General features: G+C 40.5%; 2 protein-coding genes across 3 annotated transcripts in view; both read left to right on the forward strand.

The window, feature by feature from the left end:
• Nucleotides 1-963: 963 nt before the first annotated feature.
• LOC134665846 (odorant receptor 46a-like) lies at nt 964-5,692 on the forward strand. The gene is made up of 8 exons (XM_063522875.1): nt 964-1,233; nt 1,828-1,957; nt 2,660-2,861; nt 3,397-3,675; nt 4,369-4,468; nt 4,556-4,660; nt 4,830-4,985; nt 5,526-5,692. The coding sequence occupies exons 1-8, from the start codon at nt 1,045-1,047 to the stop codon at nt 5,571-5,573; spliced, it is 1,209 nt and encodes a 402-aa protein (XP_063378945.1). The 5' UTR covers nt 964-1,044; the 3' UTR covers nt 5,574-5,692.
• Nucleotides 5,693-6,492: 800 nt separating this feature from the next.
• LOC134665799 (putative protein kinase C delta type homolog) overlaps nt 6,493-21,223 on the forward strand; it is a 47,263-nt gene continuing 32,532 nt past the window's right edge. For both annotated transcript variants that reach the window (XM_063522785.1, XM_063522786.1), the window contains exons 1-4: nt 6,493-6,775; nt 15,173-15,279; nt 18,146-18,347; nt 19,015-19,144. In XM_063522785.1, coding sequence (XP_063378855.1) covers nt 6,686-6,775; nt 15,173-15,279; nt 18,146-18,347; nt 19,015-19,144 — 529 coding nt within the window. In that variant the 5' untranslated portion in view covers nt 6,493-6,685. The remainder of the gene's footprint in view (nt 6,776-15,172; nt 15,280-18,145; nt 18,348-19,014; nt 19,145-21,223) is intronic.

Consider the following 21,223-nt stretch of genomic DNA (forward strand, 5'->3'; position numbering starts at 1 on the left):
CATTACGAGCCCCGATGCAAATGATTTCGTCTAGTTCCGCGCAACAATTTTGTTTATTTTAATAAATTTTACACATGAACATATAATGACCCAGTAATGGGAACCATAATAGCAATGTTTAATGTAGTTTATTTTGATCGTATAATAAAATTGCATGAGACTTTTATTGCTGAAAAAAAGGAGTTTTCAAAAACGTTGTCCAAATCATATTCTCCTCTCTTACAGCACTGCTGCATGCATGGGCTCGAAACAAAATTTTCAGTACATTGGCAGAGCCCTATTGCTTTCCCTGGTAATAGCCCTTTTCACATATGTTGTAATCCTACCCGTCAAAAAAAAAAACATTATTTTTTTTCTTGCAGTACAAACGGTATTTCTTGTATTTGGATTTAGTTATTGCAGAGTATTACCATATAAAATTAAATTACATTAGTATAAGCATTAAATATTAGCAATTTTTAAACAAAAACATTATTTTTGAACAAACGCGAGAACCTCAAAAAATGGGGTCACCTGACGAAAACATATGCATCGGGGCTCGTACGATATGCCTTTTCTTACGATCAGCCGCCGACATAATATATAGGTTCCTATCATTATATATTTCTTGAAACTTTGGTATGTTGGAGCTCTTAACGGATCCCAATAGGTACAGTCAGCAGCAGAAGTTACTAAGCGGGCGAGGTGTTCAAAATTACCTTGACGCGCTCTTATTCTCTTAAAAATAAAGTCGCGTTAAGATTATTTTGAACAGCTTAGCTTAGCAACTATTGCTGCTGACTGTAGGTAGACTAGGTACTTGGACCCTCAAAGAATTATTGAAATAAGACAAATAGTGTCCATCGGTGACGTAATAAGACCACGCTGTATAACACTGATACATTTTAAATCAGTTTTACACCTTATAATCCTCAACAACCTAATTAATAACATGGGTACCTATTATTATTAAATTAGCAACTTATGTGACAACTGTGACAAGCCTTGCTTCGCTTCTAGCTTGCTTCTAGAAAGGGCACATTTGGTATATGCGAAACTCACGCCATGACGACCACGTATTCAGCATTCGAAGCTTTCAGGCCACATTTCAACGCGCTCGCCTATGTGGCCTATTTCAAGATAGTCCCTAAACCATCGTCTGGATTAAAGCATACTTTGCACACCGCATATCGCGGATTTGTATGGTTTTTGGTTACAATTTATAACCTGCAGCATGTCATACGAGTTATTCAGGTATTGTTAATTAAACCGTTACTCTAAAATCAGCTCTTACGTGAGTAAGAGTAATTAAATACGAAGATACTCGAATCCTCGTAGGTACCTAATTTTATGTAAATCATATTTTATATATATTAACTTAAGGCAGGCGTGGCTCACTCCGCGATTTCGTCGCTTTGCTACAGGTAGCTAAAAGTCCATCCGTTCGACCCCAATTTTGGGGTTTGCCATAAGCCGCGCGTGGCGCTGTCGCCACCTAGCGGCCATATCTGTGCTGATCGTGACAGACGCGTTTTGTTAGAGAGTGAGTCTTCTGTACCTAACTAGTACTATTATTTATTCTGTGCTTAAGGAAGCTGACTGAATGCTAAACGTACTGTACTAAAAATAATTTTCCATTATTTTGGAATCCAGGAGGGTATGTTAAGGCCACCCCACACTATAATAGCGTCTTTTGAACGTTGGGGTTTAGTCAGAGCTATGGAAAATGCCGTCACTGCGCAGTTGCGCCATAACGTCGCGCTGAGCAGCAGCCATAGAGTTGACTAGATGCTGACGCTCAGAAGATGCTAGTGTGAGGTGGCTCTTACGGTATGGTATTGAATGCAGGCGCGCCACAGCACGGAGCAAGTAGTGAACACGCTGTTCGTACTTCTGACCACGCTCAACACGCTGGGGAAGCAGCTGGCCTTCAACACGCGCGTCGAGCGCATGGACCGACTCATCGCCACTATAGAAGGTGCATAGTGGACATAATACAGCACGATCGTGAACACTGTGACCGTCTAGCAATTTTTAATAAGAATAGCGGAGCAGGGAGCTAAGTATGACTTCGCTCTTTACTCTTAATAGCTGAGCATCATACCTGTTGCCTTTAGCGCACGTTGCTGACGCATGAACGGCATCATAATCTTCATCGCTGCTCTTACACAAGGTATAAATATACCTAGAGTAAATGAATAAGGTAATGAAAGCCTTGCAGAGTGGTATAACTGATCATCAGACATAGGAATCCGCGGGCAAATTGTGAATTAAGACTTTATGTTTGGCACTTATGGTACTAATTACAACAAAATTTATGCCGATTAGGCAATTAAAAACAAATTTTTAACTATTTTGTTGTAATTAGTACCATAAGTGCACAAACATAAAGTCTTAATTGACAATTTGCCCCGCGCCTTTGATCTCGCCATAAGTTTTGCCTGCGCCGTATTTGCGTTGCACAAACGCGGTTTTAGGTTTTTCTATAGCAGGGAACCATGTAAGTATTATGTAAAAACAAGCAACGCGAATATTTGAGCGAAGTGAATTAACAATTAAGATGGCGTCCTCGCCATCAGAAGCGAGATTATTAAGTAAGTACCTAAGAAATAATTGAAAATGAAATTGATACCTAACTAAACGTTGTTTTCTTTTTGTTAATACTCCTTTTCTATCCAAGGACCTCTGTTTACGGCTTGCAACGCCTACGACTTGAAGGTGATGCGCAGACACGCTTGGATCATGTCTCGAATGCTGACGATGTACCACGGTTCTATCTACCTATGCGGCGCTATGTGGGGGATCTCCCCGCTGGTCACCAAGCTTTCGGGAGAGGTGGAACTCACTGGATACTTCCCGTTCGACACTAGCGACTGGATGGGGTGTGTACCTACTAATCAGATGATGTCTCCATCTATCTGTGCAGTGCCATGGAGCCTGTAATTGTATTCGAAAGAACCTCAAATTAAACTGATACCAAAGTAAGGGATATTTAAATGAAAATGAATAGAATTAAGAATCCCCGCTCTTCCACAGTTAACGATATGAAAACTGCTACCATATGATTATAACATCTATAAAACAATAAGCTTATTAGTTACCTACCTACTTGATATTATGAGAACCTACTTATACGTAAATTACTATTTCAATACCTAGTTGTGTGCCCACGTTCCTCAGGACAAATCTATGACATGACCACAATATTTAACGTTCACTAATAAACACTACCAGGGACTGTTCGTGGACTTATATTAGGTATTAGTATAATACAGGGGTCCCCTGTACCTACTTGTTAACCTACCTTAGTAATTATTGTTTAACTTTTTTAAATGATCGCTTCTTCTTTAGAATAAAAACCCATACCCACATACCTTTCAGATTCAAATGTTATTTAAAGCTTTTCATGAATTCCAGGTTTGGAATAGCAGTAGCATTCAACACAATAGTGATAACATTGCAAGGCTACGGCCATGTGACTATGGACTGCACGATCGTCTCCTTCCACGCCCAGACCAAGACCCAACTGCAGATTTTGCGCAACAGTCTCGAGCACCTGGTGGACCCCGTGGGGGACACGGGAAGGGAGATATGTGTTCGGTCGACGGTTTATAAGGATATTGAAGATCCAGCGTTTGGGGTGGTGCTGAAGAAAAGAATAACGCGCTGTGTAGAGCACTACAAACTGATAGTGTGGTATGATAGCGTTATTCCAGCTTTTTGCCTGTATCTCATGAGAGCTTGGAGTTCGCTTGGCAACTAATCTCGAGAGTGGCGTGGGCACTAGTTTTTACGAAAGTGACTGCCATCTGGGCTATAACCGCGAAAATCGAAATTCGCTAATTACGGGCATCTCTCTCTGTCACTCTTTTTACGCCTTCATTGGAGTAAAAGAGAAAGATCCTAGCAATTTGCGAATTTCGGCTTACACGGTAGCCCCTCGATCTGACCTTCCAACCCCGAGGGGAAACTAGGCCTTATTGGGATTAGACTGGTTTCCTCACGATGTATTCCTTCACCGAAAAGCGACTGGTAAAAATCAAATGCAATGATATATCGTGCGAAGGTACCTAAGTTCCGAAAAACTCATTGTTACATACGAGCCGGCGGGTTTTTAATCCCCGCAACCTTCGAATCAAAAGACGCACGCTCTTACCGCTAGGCTACCAGTGCTCTAGTGTGGTATGATATTGATACAATTATTGCAATAAAATTATATAAGTATGTAATGTAATGTCCTTTTGCATTTATTTCTAATCAATCAATCAATCAATCAATCAATAATTTATTTCGTCATCATAGGTGTAAATACATTAGTACAGGTGATAGGGTGTCTAATCAACGTTAGTTCTAGTGAGTAATTAATGCTAAGTTCATATGTTGTATTAGGTTCCACAATGAGGTAGAAGCACTGTTCGCCGAGGCTCTGATGTTCCAGTTTTTTGTGGTTGCCTGGGTTATTTGCATGACAATGTACAAGATCGTTGGTGTAAGTTTTTTATACACTTTTTGTAGTCGAACAAAACACTACTTACCTTGTAGAAAAACAATAAAACATCGTGTTTTTTTATTTCAGTTAAGTTTGCTTTCGGCGGAATTTTTTAGCATGTTTGTGTATCTCGGCTGCATGATGGGACAGCTTTTCATCTATTGTTACTATGGAACTCAGGTCAAGGCTGAGGTTAGTAAGTTAATTACTTAGGTACCTACCAATATATTTAATACCTAATTTGGGCCCCCAGAGCTTGGGGGTCCCGGGGCCCTAGCTGCCCCGCCTAGCCCCTTAGTCTACTCCACTATTCCTATATTATAAATAAATAATCCGTTGTAATCAATTATACTATTCTCAGAGCGAGTTCATCAACGATTCTATCTACCGGTGCGATTGGGTGTCGCTTTCGCCCCAGTTCCGCGCACTGCTGCTAATCCAGATGTCAAGATGCATGCGGCCCGTCGCGCCGCGCATCGCACTCATCATCCCCATGTCTCTCGAGACCTACATTTCGGTAGGTAACTCAGACTCTCACTTTCGCGAGGTTTTGCGCGCTGCCGTTGATCATGCCCGTGGCGCCACGCATCGCACACATTATCCCCAAGTCTCTAGAGACCTCCATTTCGGTAACTGAGACTGACTGTTACGAGGTTTTGCGCGCTGCCGTTGATACTGATGGCGAGGGGCACGTGACCTGTGGCTGCGAGCATCGCACACATCAGGTATGTCTCTCGAGACCTAAATTTCAGTAGCTTAGACTAACACTGTCGCGAGGCATGCGGCTCGACCATCAGGATCGTCCATCGGCATCGCCCACATCATCCCCAAGTCTCTCGAAACCTACATTTCGTTCACACTGACTTTCACTGTAGCGCGGTTTTGGCTTGCGTGACACCGCGCATCGTCCACATCACAATACAAATCGGCTTCATGCAGCCAAGCCTTCCACCAGTCAGTAGCTGGCCTTAATAACTTCGTACCAACCGCCTCCGTTAAACGGTAAACCTACAATATTAATGTCTTGACACATAAACAATAAATGTCTTGTTTGCAGGTGCTGCGCTCATCTTACACGCTGTTCACTTTTTTAGAACGAAAGTAAACAAACTAATAGCTATATTCAATCAATCGTAACATTTGCAACAGCTGTTGTTGGTTACGTTAGCAAGCAGTTAGTTTTATTCGTATCGTTTAAAATAAATATTTTGTGCACATAGATAATTGCTGTTTATTTTTACCTAATAGCAAGTATTTTCTGTGGCAATAACATTTAGAAACCTATTAAAATTTTCGAATCCTAGTGTATGAAATAGTCCATCTAGTTGTATCTAGTATATGGTAGGTACATATATCTATATAAATTTCGTAATGTGTGGCTAGTATAGATGTAAATATTCCACAGCTCTGAAATTTAGATTAACCATCACATCACCATAAAACAATTGGTTAGGTGCCCAGTCTATTTGAATTATTTTAACCTTATCGAATCCCCATAAACTATTTGGTAGTAGCGCGTGAACCGTGGCGCAAACAACTATCGGGGATCACTCGTAAACTCACCGCTGTTTAATCTCCGACTCCATTTAACGGTCTTTATACGAGCCGAGGACGCGGCGCAGCCGCAAGTCTCCAGATTTCCAAACACCGCCGCGTTTTCCTCTGTCTCCCTTTATTTTTACTTTAGGTATGTGAAACCATTCAGCGGTTATTAATTTCTACGGTCTGGAGAACTAGGCCACGAATCTTAAAGCAGATTTATACATATGCTTTGACTTAAAACGGCAGCTTCTCAAACTGATGATAACTGTTCGTAACAACGCGTTTCGCGACCTATTGTCAGATGGAAAATTAACGCCGAGGCCGTCTAAAAATATTCTTGATATAAATCTCATTTAATTTTATGCATTCCTTCAGTGTCTCGTCTAATAATTCTTTAAAAATGTATAAGGCGGTAAAGTTTGTCCGCGACGTCCCGCGTTGAGTCACGACTGGGGCAGACAATCGCGCCGACCCGCCTCTTCAGTGCTCCGTACGACGTAAGTGCCGAAAGTCGTGTAAAAAGTTGTATCCGGTGGCGGATACCGCGCGAGTGCGTGGAATTTCGTTTATAAATACGGTGCGGAGAGCGACGGCGGGATCCGAGGGCGCTGGGCGTCCGCGCAGCGCGCAGCGCGCAGCCGCGGGTCGGCGGCGCGGCGCAGGCATGCGCGCGCGATGATCTTCACGGGCGGGGGGCGCCGCCGAGCCTCGCCCGCGCCCGCGCCGCGCGCGCCCAGGCACTCCGCCCAGCGACTCGCGAATGACGTGAGTTTCTTGCGGCTTCATAACAACATTGGTATTAACTAGCGTTGAGCGCAATTTGTAAATTAGGTACCGATTTTGTCAACCGCACACAATGCTAATGCAAAAGTCCTGCAGATTTGGCATTATATCTACTTACTAAATTTTAACTATTATCTCGTGGGTAAACTTTACAAACTTTGTGTGTGGATAGTAGGTAGCTAGGTACTTATTTAATATACCGAATATACCTACCATTTGTAGAATAGAATTCAGGGTAGGTGATTGGTGACGCAACTGCAGTAGTGTAAGATAAAGTGAGGTATAGGTACCTAGGTACGTTATAACTTCTTATTCGCGTTAGTCATTGTTTAATTTCGCAATTCTCGCACCTACTGCAGCTCAGTTTTAGGCCTGAAACCGCGATCAAAGCTGTGGCATCACGCCGGACTCTCTTTTTCATGCTGCTCGAGCGCTGGTACAGCAGTTTTCTCTGTTACATTATAGGTAGGTACTTAATTATATTTCACACCGTGGAGCCATAAATATTAATGAAAACATCATATTTCTGAACTTTTAAACTTTGTAGAGTTTGTAATGGGCGTAAGTTAGTTTAGAGTTTTATGTATCTACGAATGACATTTTGGTACTTATTAATTACCCTACTCATAGTTAATTGCGATTGCGGAGTAGACAACTCTACCTAATCGAAATCAATAATCTTTTCTCTACGAATATGACACACTTAGGCGTGTCATATTAGTAGAGAAAAGCCCAGCTAATTCCAGTCCAGTGTGGGTAGACACTGTATAGTAGGTAGGTATCTAAATTAAGACTGTTTATTTACCTACTCAATCAATCTCGCATCTGAATCCACGAATCCAATCGTCATCCTCAATAATCCTCATCTTGTTACAAATTCCGACAGGGAGCGATCTAGGAATGTTTTTATCATACTTTTATTTATACGTACCTAGGTGTATTACGGGCTGATTGATGAAGCTTCGTCGTTTTTAATGCTTGTCGTAGGTATAAAGTCCTAATGTCGAGTAGTTTAGTTGTGTGACATTCATCGGCAGGTCGTGGGTTGGATTGGAATATTTCGTTTTTAGGGCTCTTATTTATAAATAAGAACAGAATATCCAACACTATTAATAACAGCGCGACGCGATTGCAATTGTGATATTAAAGTAAAGATTAAAAAAGGGTACCTATTAGGTGCCTAATCGAAATTCATTTTTCAAAACACACCAGCTCGTAAAGACAGTTTATACCCTAATAGCATTTTCTTGTAGGGATTTTGTTGGGCCTTTGTTTACGTATTAGTTGGGCAACCGTTATATTTGGCCGTACGATTTGCTGGAGGGCCCTCGACAAAGGCCCTCCCGAAGATTCCCAACAGAGGGCCATAAGAGTATTTTTTTCGTTGGGCCTATTTAAATAAATCATGCAATTATTCAACGGTGGTGGTTTTGGTTGGGCCGTGGTTGGGCCTATACACATTTGTTTGATGGTTGGTTAATTGTTACATTTGGCCGTACGATTTGCTGGAGGGCCCTCGACATAGGCCCTCCCGAAGATTCCCAACAGAGGGCCATTAGAGTAATTTTTTCGTTGGGCCTATTTAAAAAAATCATACAATTATTCAACGGTGGTGGTTTTGGTTGGGCCGTGGTTGGGCCTATACACATTTGTTTGATGGTTGGTTAATTGTTACATTTGGCCGTATGGCTTGCTATAGGGCCAACTGCAAAAAAATAAAAAAGGGCAATTTTTTCGTTGTGCTTCTGTTTGTAAATTCAACAATTACCCAACGGCAAGTCAGGTAGGTCGGTAGGTAGTCGTGCACCAGGTTGAAGGCCCAACACAGCTTGTCCCACAAAGGGCCAACATTGTAACTTTAACGTTGGGCCTTGTGTAGGATTCTTACAATACTACCGTAGGTAAATACTTGTGTAATTTATAGTGTGCCTACAGTCTAATTATGTAATGGGCTTTTCTTTACGAGTCCTACAGTTACCCTACGTTAAGTAAGTGGTTGTGTAATACGACGTTGGGCCTTTGCTGATAAATATTACAATTACACTACGGTAGGCATTGGTTGTATCCACATGAAGGCCCTAGGCAGCAGTTGTTGTTAATCTTCTCTGTATCGTTCCAATTTTAGTATATGTACTGCCGAAGCAAGTACACTTACTATACACTTTAATTTGTATATATACTAACCGCACTTCGAAACTTCGTAAGCGAGATTTATGTTTTTTGAGATTTAAATTGAGAAAATGTTAGTAAAATACAACTTTTTAAATTTATGTATAAATTTTATAGTTATAGCTATTAGATTTATAAGTTACTTTAAAAAAATATTATGATTATATCCGGAATAATCGAGAAAATAACTATAACTTCGATGTTTGGAGACAGTAACGCCATCTAGTGACGCCACAAGCAAACTCAACTGGTATTGTTGGGCATCAGTACCACAGCCAATGTTGGTAAATGCGATATTTGTGCTCACTGGGCCAACGAATGTTATCGTTGTTTAGCCACCGGTACCAAAATACACAAAGGCCCATTGTTAGGCGTCAGTGCCACAGCCAATGTTGGTAAATACGATATTTGTCATCATTGGGCCATCGGATGATATCGTTGACTAGCCAACGTTACCAAAATACACAAAGGCCCATTGTTGGACATCCGTGCCACAGCCAATGTTGGTAAATGCGGTATTCGTCACCATTGGGCCAACGAATGTTATCGTTGTTTAGCCAACGTTACCAAAATAAACAAAGGCCCATTGTTGGGCATCAGTGCCACAGCCAATGTTGGTAAATGCGATATTTGTCATCATTGGGCCATCGGATGATATCGTTGATTAGCTAACGTTACCAAAATACACAAAGGCCCATTGTTGGGCATCAATGCTACAGCCAATGTTGGTAAATGCAATATATGTCGTCATTGGGCCATCGCATGATATCGTTGATTAGCCAACGTTACCAAAATAAACAAAGGCCCATTGTTGGGCATCAGTGCCACAGCCAATGTTGGTAAATGCGATATTTGTCATCATTGGGCCATCGGATGACATCGTTGATTAGCCAACGTTACCAAAATACACAAAGGCCCATTGTTGGGCATCAATGCTACAGTCAATGTTGGTAAATGCGATATTTGTCGTCATTGGGCCATCGGATGATATCGTTGATTAGCCAACGTTACCAAAATAAACAAAGGCCCGTTGTTGGGCATCAATGCTACAGCCAATGTTGGTAAATGCGATATTTGTCGTCATTGGGCCATCGGATGATATCGTCGATTAGCCAACGTTACCAAAATAAACAAAGGCCCATTGTTGGGCATCAGTGCCACAGCCAATGTTGGTAAATGCGATTTTTGTCATCATTGGGCCATCGGATGATATCGTTGATTAGCCAACCTTACCAAAATACACAAAGGCCCATTGTTGGGCATCAATGCTACAGCCAATGTTGGTAAATGCGATATTTGTCGTCATTGGGCCATCGGATGATATCGTCGATTAGCCAACGTTACCAAAATAAACAAAGGCCCATTGTTGGGCATCAGTGCCACAGCCAATGTTGGTAAATGCGATATTTGTCATCATTGGGCCATCGGATGATATCGTTGACTAGCCAACGTTACCAAAATACACAAAGGCCCATTGTTGGGCATCCGTACCACAGCCAATGTTGGTAAATGCGGTATTCGTCACCATTGGGCCAACGAATTTTATCGTTGTTTAGCGAAAGGTAGCAAAATACACAAAGGCCCATTGTTGGGCATCACTGCCACTGCCAATGTTGGTAAATGCGATATATGTCATCATTGGGCCAACGAATATTATCGTTGTTTAGCCAACGGTACCAAAATACACAAAGGCCCATTGTTGGGCATCTGTGCCACAGCGAATGTTGGTAAATGCGATGGTGGGCCAATACAAAATTAATGGTGGCTACGGAACGAACCTCATCCCAACGTTTTCCCTACCGTTGGCACCGTGGGCCCCAACGAAAATGCTACTAGGGTACATATATGTACTTACTTTAAAAATTGATGAGAGAGTTGCATTTTATCCACAAGAGTGACAAGAGTGACAAATAATAGCTTATACAAATTCGAAGTGTTACCTCATGTTGGCTGGTAGAAGTGACATTTTAAATGATAAATATTTAAATAACGGTCATTAGAATTTGTTTTATACTGTTTTACAGTTAGTTTTTTTTTTTAATATTATTCTCACTTTGGTGTAGGTGTATATACCTAATGAAAATTTTGTGTTTCACTTGCTAGCAAAGTTTGTTTAACCCTCGTAGCTTAAAACCCTAGCAACGCTCAAGATTCCAGTTTTCGAGCTTTATTTTGCGAGCGATGCAGTAAAAAAATCAATTTTGGAACCTTTCGCTTGCTCGGATATTTATTATTATCACGAGGGGTTAAACAACGACAGTTTCCTTTGTAAAAACAAATAACTGTTACCTACTGTCGAACTCTTTCGGGAAAGAAAATAAAAGTATCATCTTACTCGTGATCACCCTTTTCTCCACCACAGCGGGTCGGGGACGCTTCCTTAGCCCAGGGCTATAACCATGAAAATCGAAGTTCGCAAATTGCGGGCGTTTTTATCTGTCACTCTAATTACGCCTTAATTGGAGTAAAAGAGAAAGATCTCCGCAATTTGCGAATGTCGGTTTTCGCGGTAGCCCTCCTGAATCCGCGAGGTTTGCGTGCAAGCTGTCCATGGCCGGATCTCAGGGCTATAACCGCGAAAATCGAAGTTCGTAAATTGCGGGCATTTTTCTCTGTCACTCTAAATTACGCCTTCATTGGAGTAAAAGAGAAAGATCCCCGCAATTTGTGAATTTCGGTTTTCGCGGTAGCCCCCCAGTCCTCGGGCCGTAGTTTGGAGACCTGTGTTAAAATAATTGTAGTCAGTATTTCTATGAAGAATACCCGCTAAGTATAATTACAATATCCATCACTACTTTGTATAAGTACTTACAGAGAATAAGGATTCACATGTTCTGTAATTGCCACATTTATAGCAATCTTAATGATCCAGGTAATAGATGCAGAGCAGTAAATCAACTTCAGTTCAACGCACGCATTCCGGGACCGCATTCAGAAACGAAAAGTGTAGGTGTAGAGTCGGAACAAACTGCAATGACAAAGTCTCATCAAAACGTCTAATTTCTATTGTAATATGACGTTTTAATGACACCCCACAATTTGTTCTGTCAAAGTCAGCGTAGTAGAGTTAGCTTAGCTTAGATGAACTCTACCTACTATGTATAATAAATAATATTAATGAAATGAACGGTTGCGCGTAGTATTTCCAACATTTATTTGGTTCCTTGAATAATAAAAATCTATTGTTAACGTAGTCTTTATTAGCAAAACACAATAGAGTTCTAATATTTAACGCGGTATTGAATAAATAAATTATGTAGTAGGAGAATAAAAGAGAGATTGAATGAGTTTTCTAATACAGTTACGGAGCTGTTATACGTGGTACCTAGTACTGATGTTATAGATGTTGCAGTCAAAAGTGTGAACTGGTCAAAAGAACTTTTAACCGACAAAAACAGGCAAAATTGCTTTTGACTGAGCATGTTGGTCAAAAGTAGTTTTACCTGAAAATCATACCTATTTCTGGCAGCAGTTTCGTTTTTAGGGCGTAGCAAAAAAAAAACCGTAACCTACCTATTTCTGCGAGTACTTTTGACTGATAGTAACAGTCACAATGATTTTCAGGTAAAACTACTTTTGACCAACATGCTCAGTCAAAAGCAGTTTTGCCTGTTTTTGTCGGTTACAAGTTCTTTTGACCAGTTCACACTTTTGACTGCGACGTAGATAAAACATAATTTAAATATAAGTACAACGTGCACCACTTTCCTATAAACAAGCAGGTGCCGATCAGTTTCTGTTAGGTTCCACACATTAAATGTTATTTAATCACATTAGCAACACACGCGCGAATTAGACAACCCGATTATCAAAACAAAGTATCATATTTTCCCAATCTAAATACGCCCCCTGATACCTGAATGACGCACGTCAGACTTCCACAAACGTTTAACTCGTTCACTTCCCTACACTATTTATATCCGTGAATGCAGGAGCGAATCAACCTTGGTGCTCTTTACCAGATTCCAGATCCTCATAGCACTTGGATGGAGCGGCATTCGGACTCAAAGATCTGATCTTGATTTGATGTTACTTGCAGTGTATCACCCTGACACCAATAGATATATAGCTGGGTAACAGTGAAATGCAATGTCGTCAGTAATTGCAAATCAATTTCAGATTTTTATAGTTTGAATACCGCTCTAACATGTAACTAGGATCTGTAATCGGGTAAAGTGTAATAAGGTTGGTATGCTAAAGGGGCTGTCCATAAATTACGTCATCGATTTTTGACGATTTTTGACCCCCCCCCCCCTATAATCATCCAAAAATCATGCTTCAAATGACCCCATTTCCTCCTACTTCATGCTACCGTCATCCGATGCCCAGACCCCCCCCCCTAAATTGAAATGACGTAATTTATGAATAGCCCCAAAGATGCCCATAAATAATTCATACAATATTTAGTTGGTATAAATTAAAATACAAAAATATCAAAAAAAGCATTATTGACAATATCTGTGTTGAAAAAATTATTGCTCTAGCATCAAAACCCACGGAGGAAACAGTCGAGTACATTTGTATGGAGAAATGACCACTCCTGTTGGCTCTTAAAAAGAACTTGAAATGAGTCACTGATTCACGTGACCCACATCAAATAAATCTAACCCACAACGAGATTCATGACAGACAAATTCTGAATTTTGGCCACTAGACATGCACTATAAGTGCCGTATAATTCAGAGCTGTAATCCCGGATCCATGCCAGGGAATTCATAAAAACCTTGAGTCGCTTTCTATGACAATATGGTATTACTAGCGAGTCTTCAGCTGAAAGGGCGCGAGTACGGCCATTTTATTTGGCGATGGCTTTTCTGCCTAACGAGTGACGACGGGATTTGGCGATGCACCGAGTGCGCGCCGCGATCGCTAGATGCCGTCGTGGTTTCGGGTACGTTGAACAAATTTCTCATTTCACGCCGACCCGAGCGTCACGAATTCTTGGCTTGGAACGTTTTACTTTACGGCGATCTTGCTGAATGCGCGCTTTAATGCAGTGTTCCACATAAAGCATGTGAGGCGTGGAGTTCGGTTGCGAGCGGGGCGGAATCTGAATTAGTTCAACGATTTCAACTGTTTATATTTACATATACAAAGCGCACTACGTCATTTATTTACTTGCTCTATAGTTTGCTGATAAGTGGGTCGGCGTATTGTAGAGTTATTTAAATAGTGCACAGGAATATTTTTGTTTTACTTAGTCTACTGTTACTGTTTATATCTTGCCCTAAATCGTAATTGATGGTCTGAGATATTGCTGACCGCTTTTATTCGTCAACGTGACTATAAATTGTTGGCAATCGCTCAAGTAAGCGTGATAAGTGTTGATTGATACACGATCGGGCTGTACGCAGTAAACACACTAAAAAGAATAATCTCGTTTAGTTTATTTATGGGCATAATTACTATACCATCAACTATTTTCTTGACAATGAAGTTAAAGGTCAAATTTTAATAATTTTGTCATTGTCAACTCATAAGAATGCAAAGTAGACAGATCTGCACTAGTGTCTGAATACCATTTTCGAACCTGTATGTGCCAATGTATATCTGCAACATTGTAAGTAAGTGTTGTGATGTGACAGCGTGTAGCTGCTTACTGCAAATTTGCTGAGGAAAAGTCGCCCTAAATATCTAAGTAGAATCCCCTCTGCAATTACATATGAGGAGGTAGGTACGGGTAAGATATATCCCTATCTATAGCAAAAGTAATTTTGTAATTTGCTATGGACATAGTTTTAGTTCCGAAATAGGATCCGAACAGAAAGGACATGGTACTTAGGATTTTTTTATCTATCACGAAAATTATCAATAGACAAGTTGCGGGCAGAAGCTACAAATAGTTCTTATAGTTGATTGAGATCAGATGAAGGATCTGATTCCATTGCTCCAGTTACTGAAGATGCACCTGACGACCAGTCTGGCCTAGTGGGTAGTGACCCTGCCGGCGAAGCCGATGGTCCTGATGGGTTCGAATCCCGGTAAGGGCATTTATTTGTGTGATGAACACAAATATTTGTTCTTGAGTCATGGTTGTTTTCTATGAGTATAAGTATGTATTTACATAGATAAAGTAATTAAGTATATGGTCGCCTAGCAGCCATAGTACAAGCTTTGCTTAGATTGGGGCTAGGTTGATCTGTGTAAGATGTCCCCCTAAGTAATATTTATTTATTAATGAAAATTAAAAGCATTTGGTTAAAATTTCAGTGGTTGGGTGGCGGAGGCTGGGGCGAAGGCGCGGACGGGGGCGTCGGGCAGCGGTTCTCCCGGGGCAAGTGCATCACGCAGCGACGAGGCGCCATCAAACACAATAAGTAAGCAATTCCATTCCAAACTCATTCAATAATTTATAAATTAAAACGTTCGTGATCTTGTAAGTAGGTATATATCCTAATACCAAAGTACGTATTCGTACAGTCAGCACCAAAAGTATCTGCTATCACCCTTGAATACAAATACTTAACTTTATAGTTCGCGATCAAAAGTACTGTTACAGTCTAGCATTTTTTGTGCAAAAAGTCAGCCTCACTGTGTAGAGGGGGAACGCAGCCAGTGTCCTGGGAACAATGCCTCAGGCTAATTTAGGCTTATATTTATGATCATAATTTAATAATATGTTAACAAATATGATAGATATTATTTAATAGTTATTCCGTCTGTATTTTTTATTTAGGCAACAATTAACTGTAAGTAAATAGTAAGTGGACAGATTGCTACCTAGAGAGATTTCGGTGTTATTGGACTTATTCGAAACCCAAAAATAGATTATGTACCTACCAGAAACTAATTGATGCGGTAATGATCTCTTTACGGCCGCGATAAAATATATTTCGAAAGTACTATCTGGTCTGGACGGAACTGGCGCTTAAACGAGCGTAAATTGGGATGAAAATATTCGCGCATAACTAATAAGCATTTCGTTTACGAGCGCGACGCGAGACGCTCGCGCACGTTCAGAGGCGGTTCATTGATCTTATAATGCTAATTACGATGTTATATGCGCAACATTACGAACCAACTAACTATTAGGAATAAAATTGAATTATTTTTATGAAAACATTTGAACGTGTGTTATTTCAAGTAGAAACTCTACTAAATAAATTATAAACTGAAATAGATGTCATATACGAAAAAATAAAACAGGAGAAGGCGATTTACAAATTTAAGACGAAACAGGAGCTGAGTTTTGATATTTAAGGCAAGATATACCCGTCTCGATAACGGAAGCGACTCCTAAAACTAGTGCGATAAGGACAAGGCGAAAAATCCTGCGTAAAAATCACAAATCGAGGTTTCGTACTGGACTGTTTCCTCCTCCAAAACTTAACCAATCGTAACCAAATTTGGAAATCTAAATGATTTTGCTTTTTTGGCTAATTGATATCCAGTTTTGAATACTACGCCTCTCATTACGGCATAGTCAATGAGGCCATTTAGGCCATTTTTGAAGGGCTCTAGCGCCTTAAAAAACAAAAATATCAAAAAAAGCAAAACGGTCCAACACAGACATTGACAATACTAATCTGTGTTGAAAAATCATTGCTCTAGCATCAAAACCCACGGAGGAAGCAGTCGAGTACGTTTGTATGGAGAAATGACCACTCCTTTTGGCTCTTAAGGAATTACAAATTTGCCTCATGCCGCCGTTTTCCGGGTGGCCGAGCCGTTTTAGGCATCTGCCGCGAATGCCTCGATTCGTGACATGGGCACTATGTACTTATTTTGAACTATGTCGACTAGACTAGCAGGCCTTGGTCACTTTTTCTTTCATATATGATATCTATTTCAGTTTACAACTAAACACATATCGGTACATATTAATACTAATTTGTAGACCTTATTGCAAATATATAAGGTCCTAGGTCCTCCGATGCAAGATGATCAGTCAAGTGTTGCTGTTGTTACAAGCCTAAGTACTTATATAGGTACTATGATCTCCCAACATAAAACTACCTATGTAGGTACTTAGATAAAACAAAGCCAATTAGGTAGGTATAGGAAATCAATCCAGTTAGAAGTCGAGTCTTCTGAAAGCTGACATTCCGAGAGTGCGATGTGTTGATCTCAAAGGTATTTTTTGAGTTTGAGGTGGAGTAGGTATTCCCGCATGAGTTGCTCACAGAGAGTAGAACAACAGATAACTATTTTATGATTTATTTATTTTAGGATGCAATTAAATATAGGATTTGAATTCTCTTGCAGTACTTAATTGTGTGCCTTTAGTGCCTTACCTACCTATAATTCAACATATACATAAAATTACACAGTAGGCCAAGCACATGATTGGCGAGACATATCTCGCAGCGAGATAGACTACCCGTCTAACTATGTAAACAAAAGAGGGATGGGTAGTCTATCTCGCCGCGAGATACTGTCGCGTCAATCATGTGCTAGCTCGGCAGGTCAATTAACATGTTATAAGTAGGTGTTGCGCCCGCTTGTTTACCGCCCGGCGCCGCCCCCTCGATCCTAGTTACCTGGTGTCTCACGTCAGAATTCTTGGCTCAAGCCCTGACATTCCATAGATCAAAGCACGTGGGAGCTTGTCACTTAAAACACTCAATACAAATATATGACCCAAGAATAGAACGTAAATAGGGAAAATGTACTGCTAATGAGTTACAGGAATCAGACGAATATTTAAAGGGTGTTCCGCGTATCTTAGTCATGCAAAGAACACGTCAGAGTTACCAGACAAAGAAAAAAATGCGGGAAACCGAAGTAAAATTAAGCCACATCGTGGACACTTCAAACTATTACCAAATGCCGAAGATAAAACAATATATCGCGTTTCTTATTTTATTAAGTAAGTAAATTACCAACGAAATAAAAATATTTTTTGCATAGATCGCGATAATGGGATACCCTCGTTTTTTTTTATAATTTCATTTACCATAACAACAAAGTGGCATAATTGTGCTATGAATCTATTCGCCTTGTTGTGTATCTATATGTATAAAGCGGGCATTAAAGAAAACTAATGCAATAATAATAAACTTGCATTGTTACATTAACACATTCACTGTCAACGTTTTCGTAGCGCTACGCTCGTAGCTGATCCCAGCGTTTTCCCGCTTTGTACAGGAAAGCGACTACGAACTGAGCAGGTTCTCGGCACCCAATGTGTTAAGACAACAAATGAAGCACCACGTCTAAACATACCTTTAATCTCTTTTCCAGGGTGCACGAAGTGAACGGGCATCGATTCGTGGCCAAGTTCTTCAGGCAGCCGACCTTCTGCGCTTTCTGCAAGGAGTTCCTATGGGGCTTCGGCAAGCAGGGCTACCGCTGTGCGGTGTGCCAAACCGCGGTACACAAGCGGTGTCATTGCAAGCTGCTGGGGAAATGTCCGGGCTCGTCAGCACAGTCGGCTTCTACTGTGGTGAGAACCCTAGATGCCTGAAACAAGAGTTGTTTATTACTTTGTTTGATCGGGGGAACAGCAATTAAGGCGGCACTGCGCGCTGTGCCAATAAGCTGCCACGTACATTCGATTACATTGCACAAGATGCTGGGGGTTAGTTCACTCAGCCACCATCTAATATGGTGAGAACCCTATTTTTATTATGATACGATGTTGAAGTTTAAATGATTCGTAGAGCATTAATTAGCGCGAGCGATCGTATTATATCAATGTCAACTGCCAACGTTTTCGTAGCGCTACGCTCGTTGCCGATCCCAGGGTTTTCCCGCTTTATAGAGGAAAGCGACTACGAACAGAGAACCCGCCAAGTGGTTTCCCAGCAATCAAATGCATTAGTATACCTATCTCAGTACTCTTCACTCGATTTTGTATATTGGCGAGTAGCTATTAGGTATATGACGAGTGGAATTCGAATAAAGATTAGATTTTAAAGTTCGAAAGTCGCTCCTACAACTTATATTATTAAATACTACGGCGTAGCAGGTTTACTACTTAACTGAGAATTATGGTTTACTACGTACGGACTGAGTTAAGTGATAGAACTATACTTAATTTGTACAGGAGAATATTGACCCCACTTGTATATCATAAATAAATGATTTAGATAAAACGTTACTTGTTGCAGTACCTGCGCGAGCGCTTCAAGGTTGATGTACCTCACCGGTTTCGACCTCACCAGTTCATGTCGCCCACCTTCTGCGACCACTGCGGGAACCTGCTCTATGGGTTCATCAAGCAAGGGCTCAAGTGTGAAGGTAATTCCACAATGACACTGCACTGCAGTCACCGACAACGAGTTGACCACATTGGTGCGGATTCGCACGCCGCTTCGGTGTGTGACCCAGGCATTTAGTAACTGGAGACGTCATCGCTGTCATTTTCTTTACGAAAACAGTCTGCCGTTTTTTGCGGGGGAGGGGACGTTAAATGTACCACTACATGCTAATGCTATTTCTACATGATTTTTACATAACGTACAAATAGCTATATAAGTCCATACAAAAGTTTGCACAATTGTGCAAGTCTTTCGGCAGCCCCTCTGCTAAGCTATTAAAGGCGACTCTAGTTATTAAATGCTCTAAGGATCCAGGCAGCGCTATGTGGCGATGTCCCGCTCACACACACTGGAACGGCGGGCGGATCCGTATTCAATATGAAGATCGCCTTGGGATTGTACCAACCCTGGTAATATTGCCCCATGCATAATGACAGAACAACCATTGGAGAGCTCACATTTGCTCACCGTATTCTAGGCTAGCGCAAAAAAATCTAAGTTCAAACTAGGTTTCTAATGCCTGTATGTGTGGTGAGCGACAATATTATAGTTAGGGAGGCGAGGTAGCTAAATGGCGTAATTCAACGGCGCCGTCGAGACCTATCAAAATCGAAAGATAAAATAATTTCGAAAAGAAAAGCTCGTATGGCAAAAACCATTTTAGCGGTGGGTTTGGCATGTACGGTTTTTCAAAAATGTTAAAAAAAAACAGTTACTTGGGCATTCTCGAGCGCGTCAGATATTCATACTACGTATGCCCCGAGTGCCTCTGATAACAACGGTATACTAATCTGCCGGTTTGCGTGGTGGGGGTAGGCATATAAAGTAGTCAAAAATGCAAAAAAAAAAAATTTACTCGAGCGCGTCAGATTTTCGGAAGGGGTGTTAAGTAGGCCCCAAGGAAGCTTCCTTTCAAAAAACTGACGATTTCGGCGTGACGATAAGTTACGATGAATTTTTGAAAATGCAAAAAAGAAAAGTTTTTTTGAAATACTCGAGCGCGTCAGATTTTCATAGGGGAGGTTTATCTCGGTATCCTGAAAGCATATTTTTTTAATCTGACAAAAATGTTGGTGGGTTCTCTTAATCTGACCGAAAAAGGTTTTTTGGTTTCTTTTTTTTCCTTTCTTTCTGCTTGATAAAACGGGGAATTTAAGAATGACAATAAAGCGATAGATACAACCAACGTAAATGTAGATGAAATGTAGTACGAAGTGTATTATTTATTGTATAAAAAAATTAAATGATATAAAAATTGGATTATAATTGTACATTCGAGAAATATACCATCGGGTCTTTTCTCTCTCTTCAATCGGCGTCATACTGAGGGCACATAGGTCTACGTTAGGGGACCATAAACATATATATATATATATTAGGGTGTACCGAAAATTAATTCCCTTCTACCGCTTCTTTCCCCACCATCAATGTTGCGAAATAAAGGAAAAATACTGGTAGGACGGCATATTTCCGCGAAGCGCTCAGTCTGTATTACATGTTTATGGCAAATTCCTCTTTTATGCTTCAATTCTTCACTTCGTTTTGCTTACGGTACGTCCAAAAAACAATTTGAGGATCAACATGCTATTGAATAATATACATACATGAAACTGTACATGTTAATAATACTTTTGTATACAGATACGCGTAACTTTTTCCGAGTCCACGAAAATTGTCGAGAAGCTTTAGAAAAAAAAAAATTTTGAGATATAATAAAAGTCACATAATTTAATCATCGTTATTTCATATCAATTTTTTTAACACCCTCAGTTTTCGAGATATACTCAAAAAACCGGGAGTTTGAGTTTTTATGATGCTTCAAGTGAAAAAGTTTTAACTTTGGACAAAAATGTAAAGAGACCTTTTTTGTGTAAAATAAAATTACCTTTTTTGTTTATTTAAACTTTTTTTGTTGTAAAATGTATATTCGCGACTTATATGCCGCAACGCGTTCTTAGGAAGACGAAATGGCTCCTCCACACTTCCGGTCATGCGGAAACCGGCAGATTTTGTATTTTTAGTAAGTTTTAGATTATATTCTTCAAGACAAAAAATAAAA

This window comes from Cydia fagiglandana, chromosome 7 (genome assembly GCF_963556715.1).
Source record: "Cydia fagiglandana chromosome 7, ilCydFagi1.1, whole genome shotgun sequence".
Taxonomy (NCBI): domain Eukaryota; kingdom Metazoa; phylum Arthropoda; class Insecta; order Lepidoptera; family Tortricidae; genus Cydia; species Cydia fagiglandana.

Bases quoted from the DNA above. Each gene is read 5' to 3' on its own strand.
- LOC134665846 (XM_063522875.1), top strand. From the start codon at position 1,045: ATGACGACCACGTATTCAGCATTCGAAGCTTTCAGGCCACATTTCAAC. The intron at 3,676-4,368 runs GTATGATAGCGT...ATGTTGTATTAG, and splicing joins CACTACAAACTGATAGTGTG to GTTCCACAATGAGGTAGAAG. The intron at 4,986-5,525 runs GTAGGTAACTCA...TCTTGTTTGCAG, and splicing joins CTCTCGAGACCTACATTTCG to GTGCTGCGCTCATCTTACAC.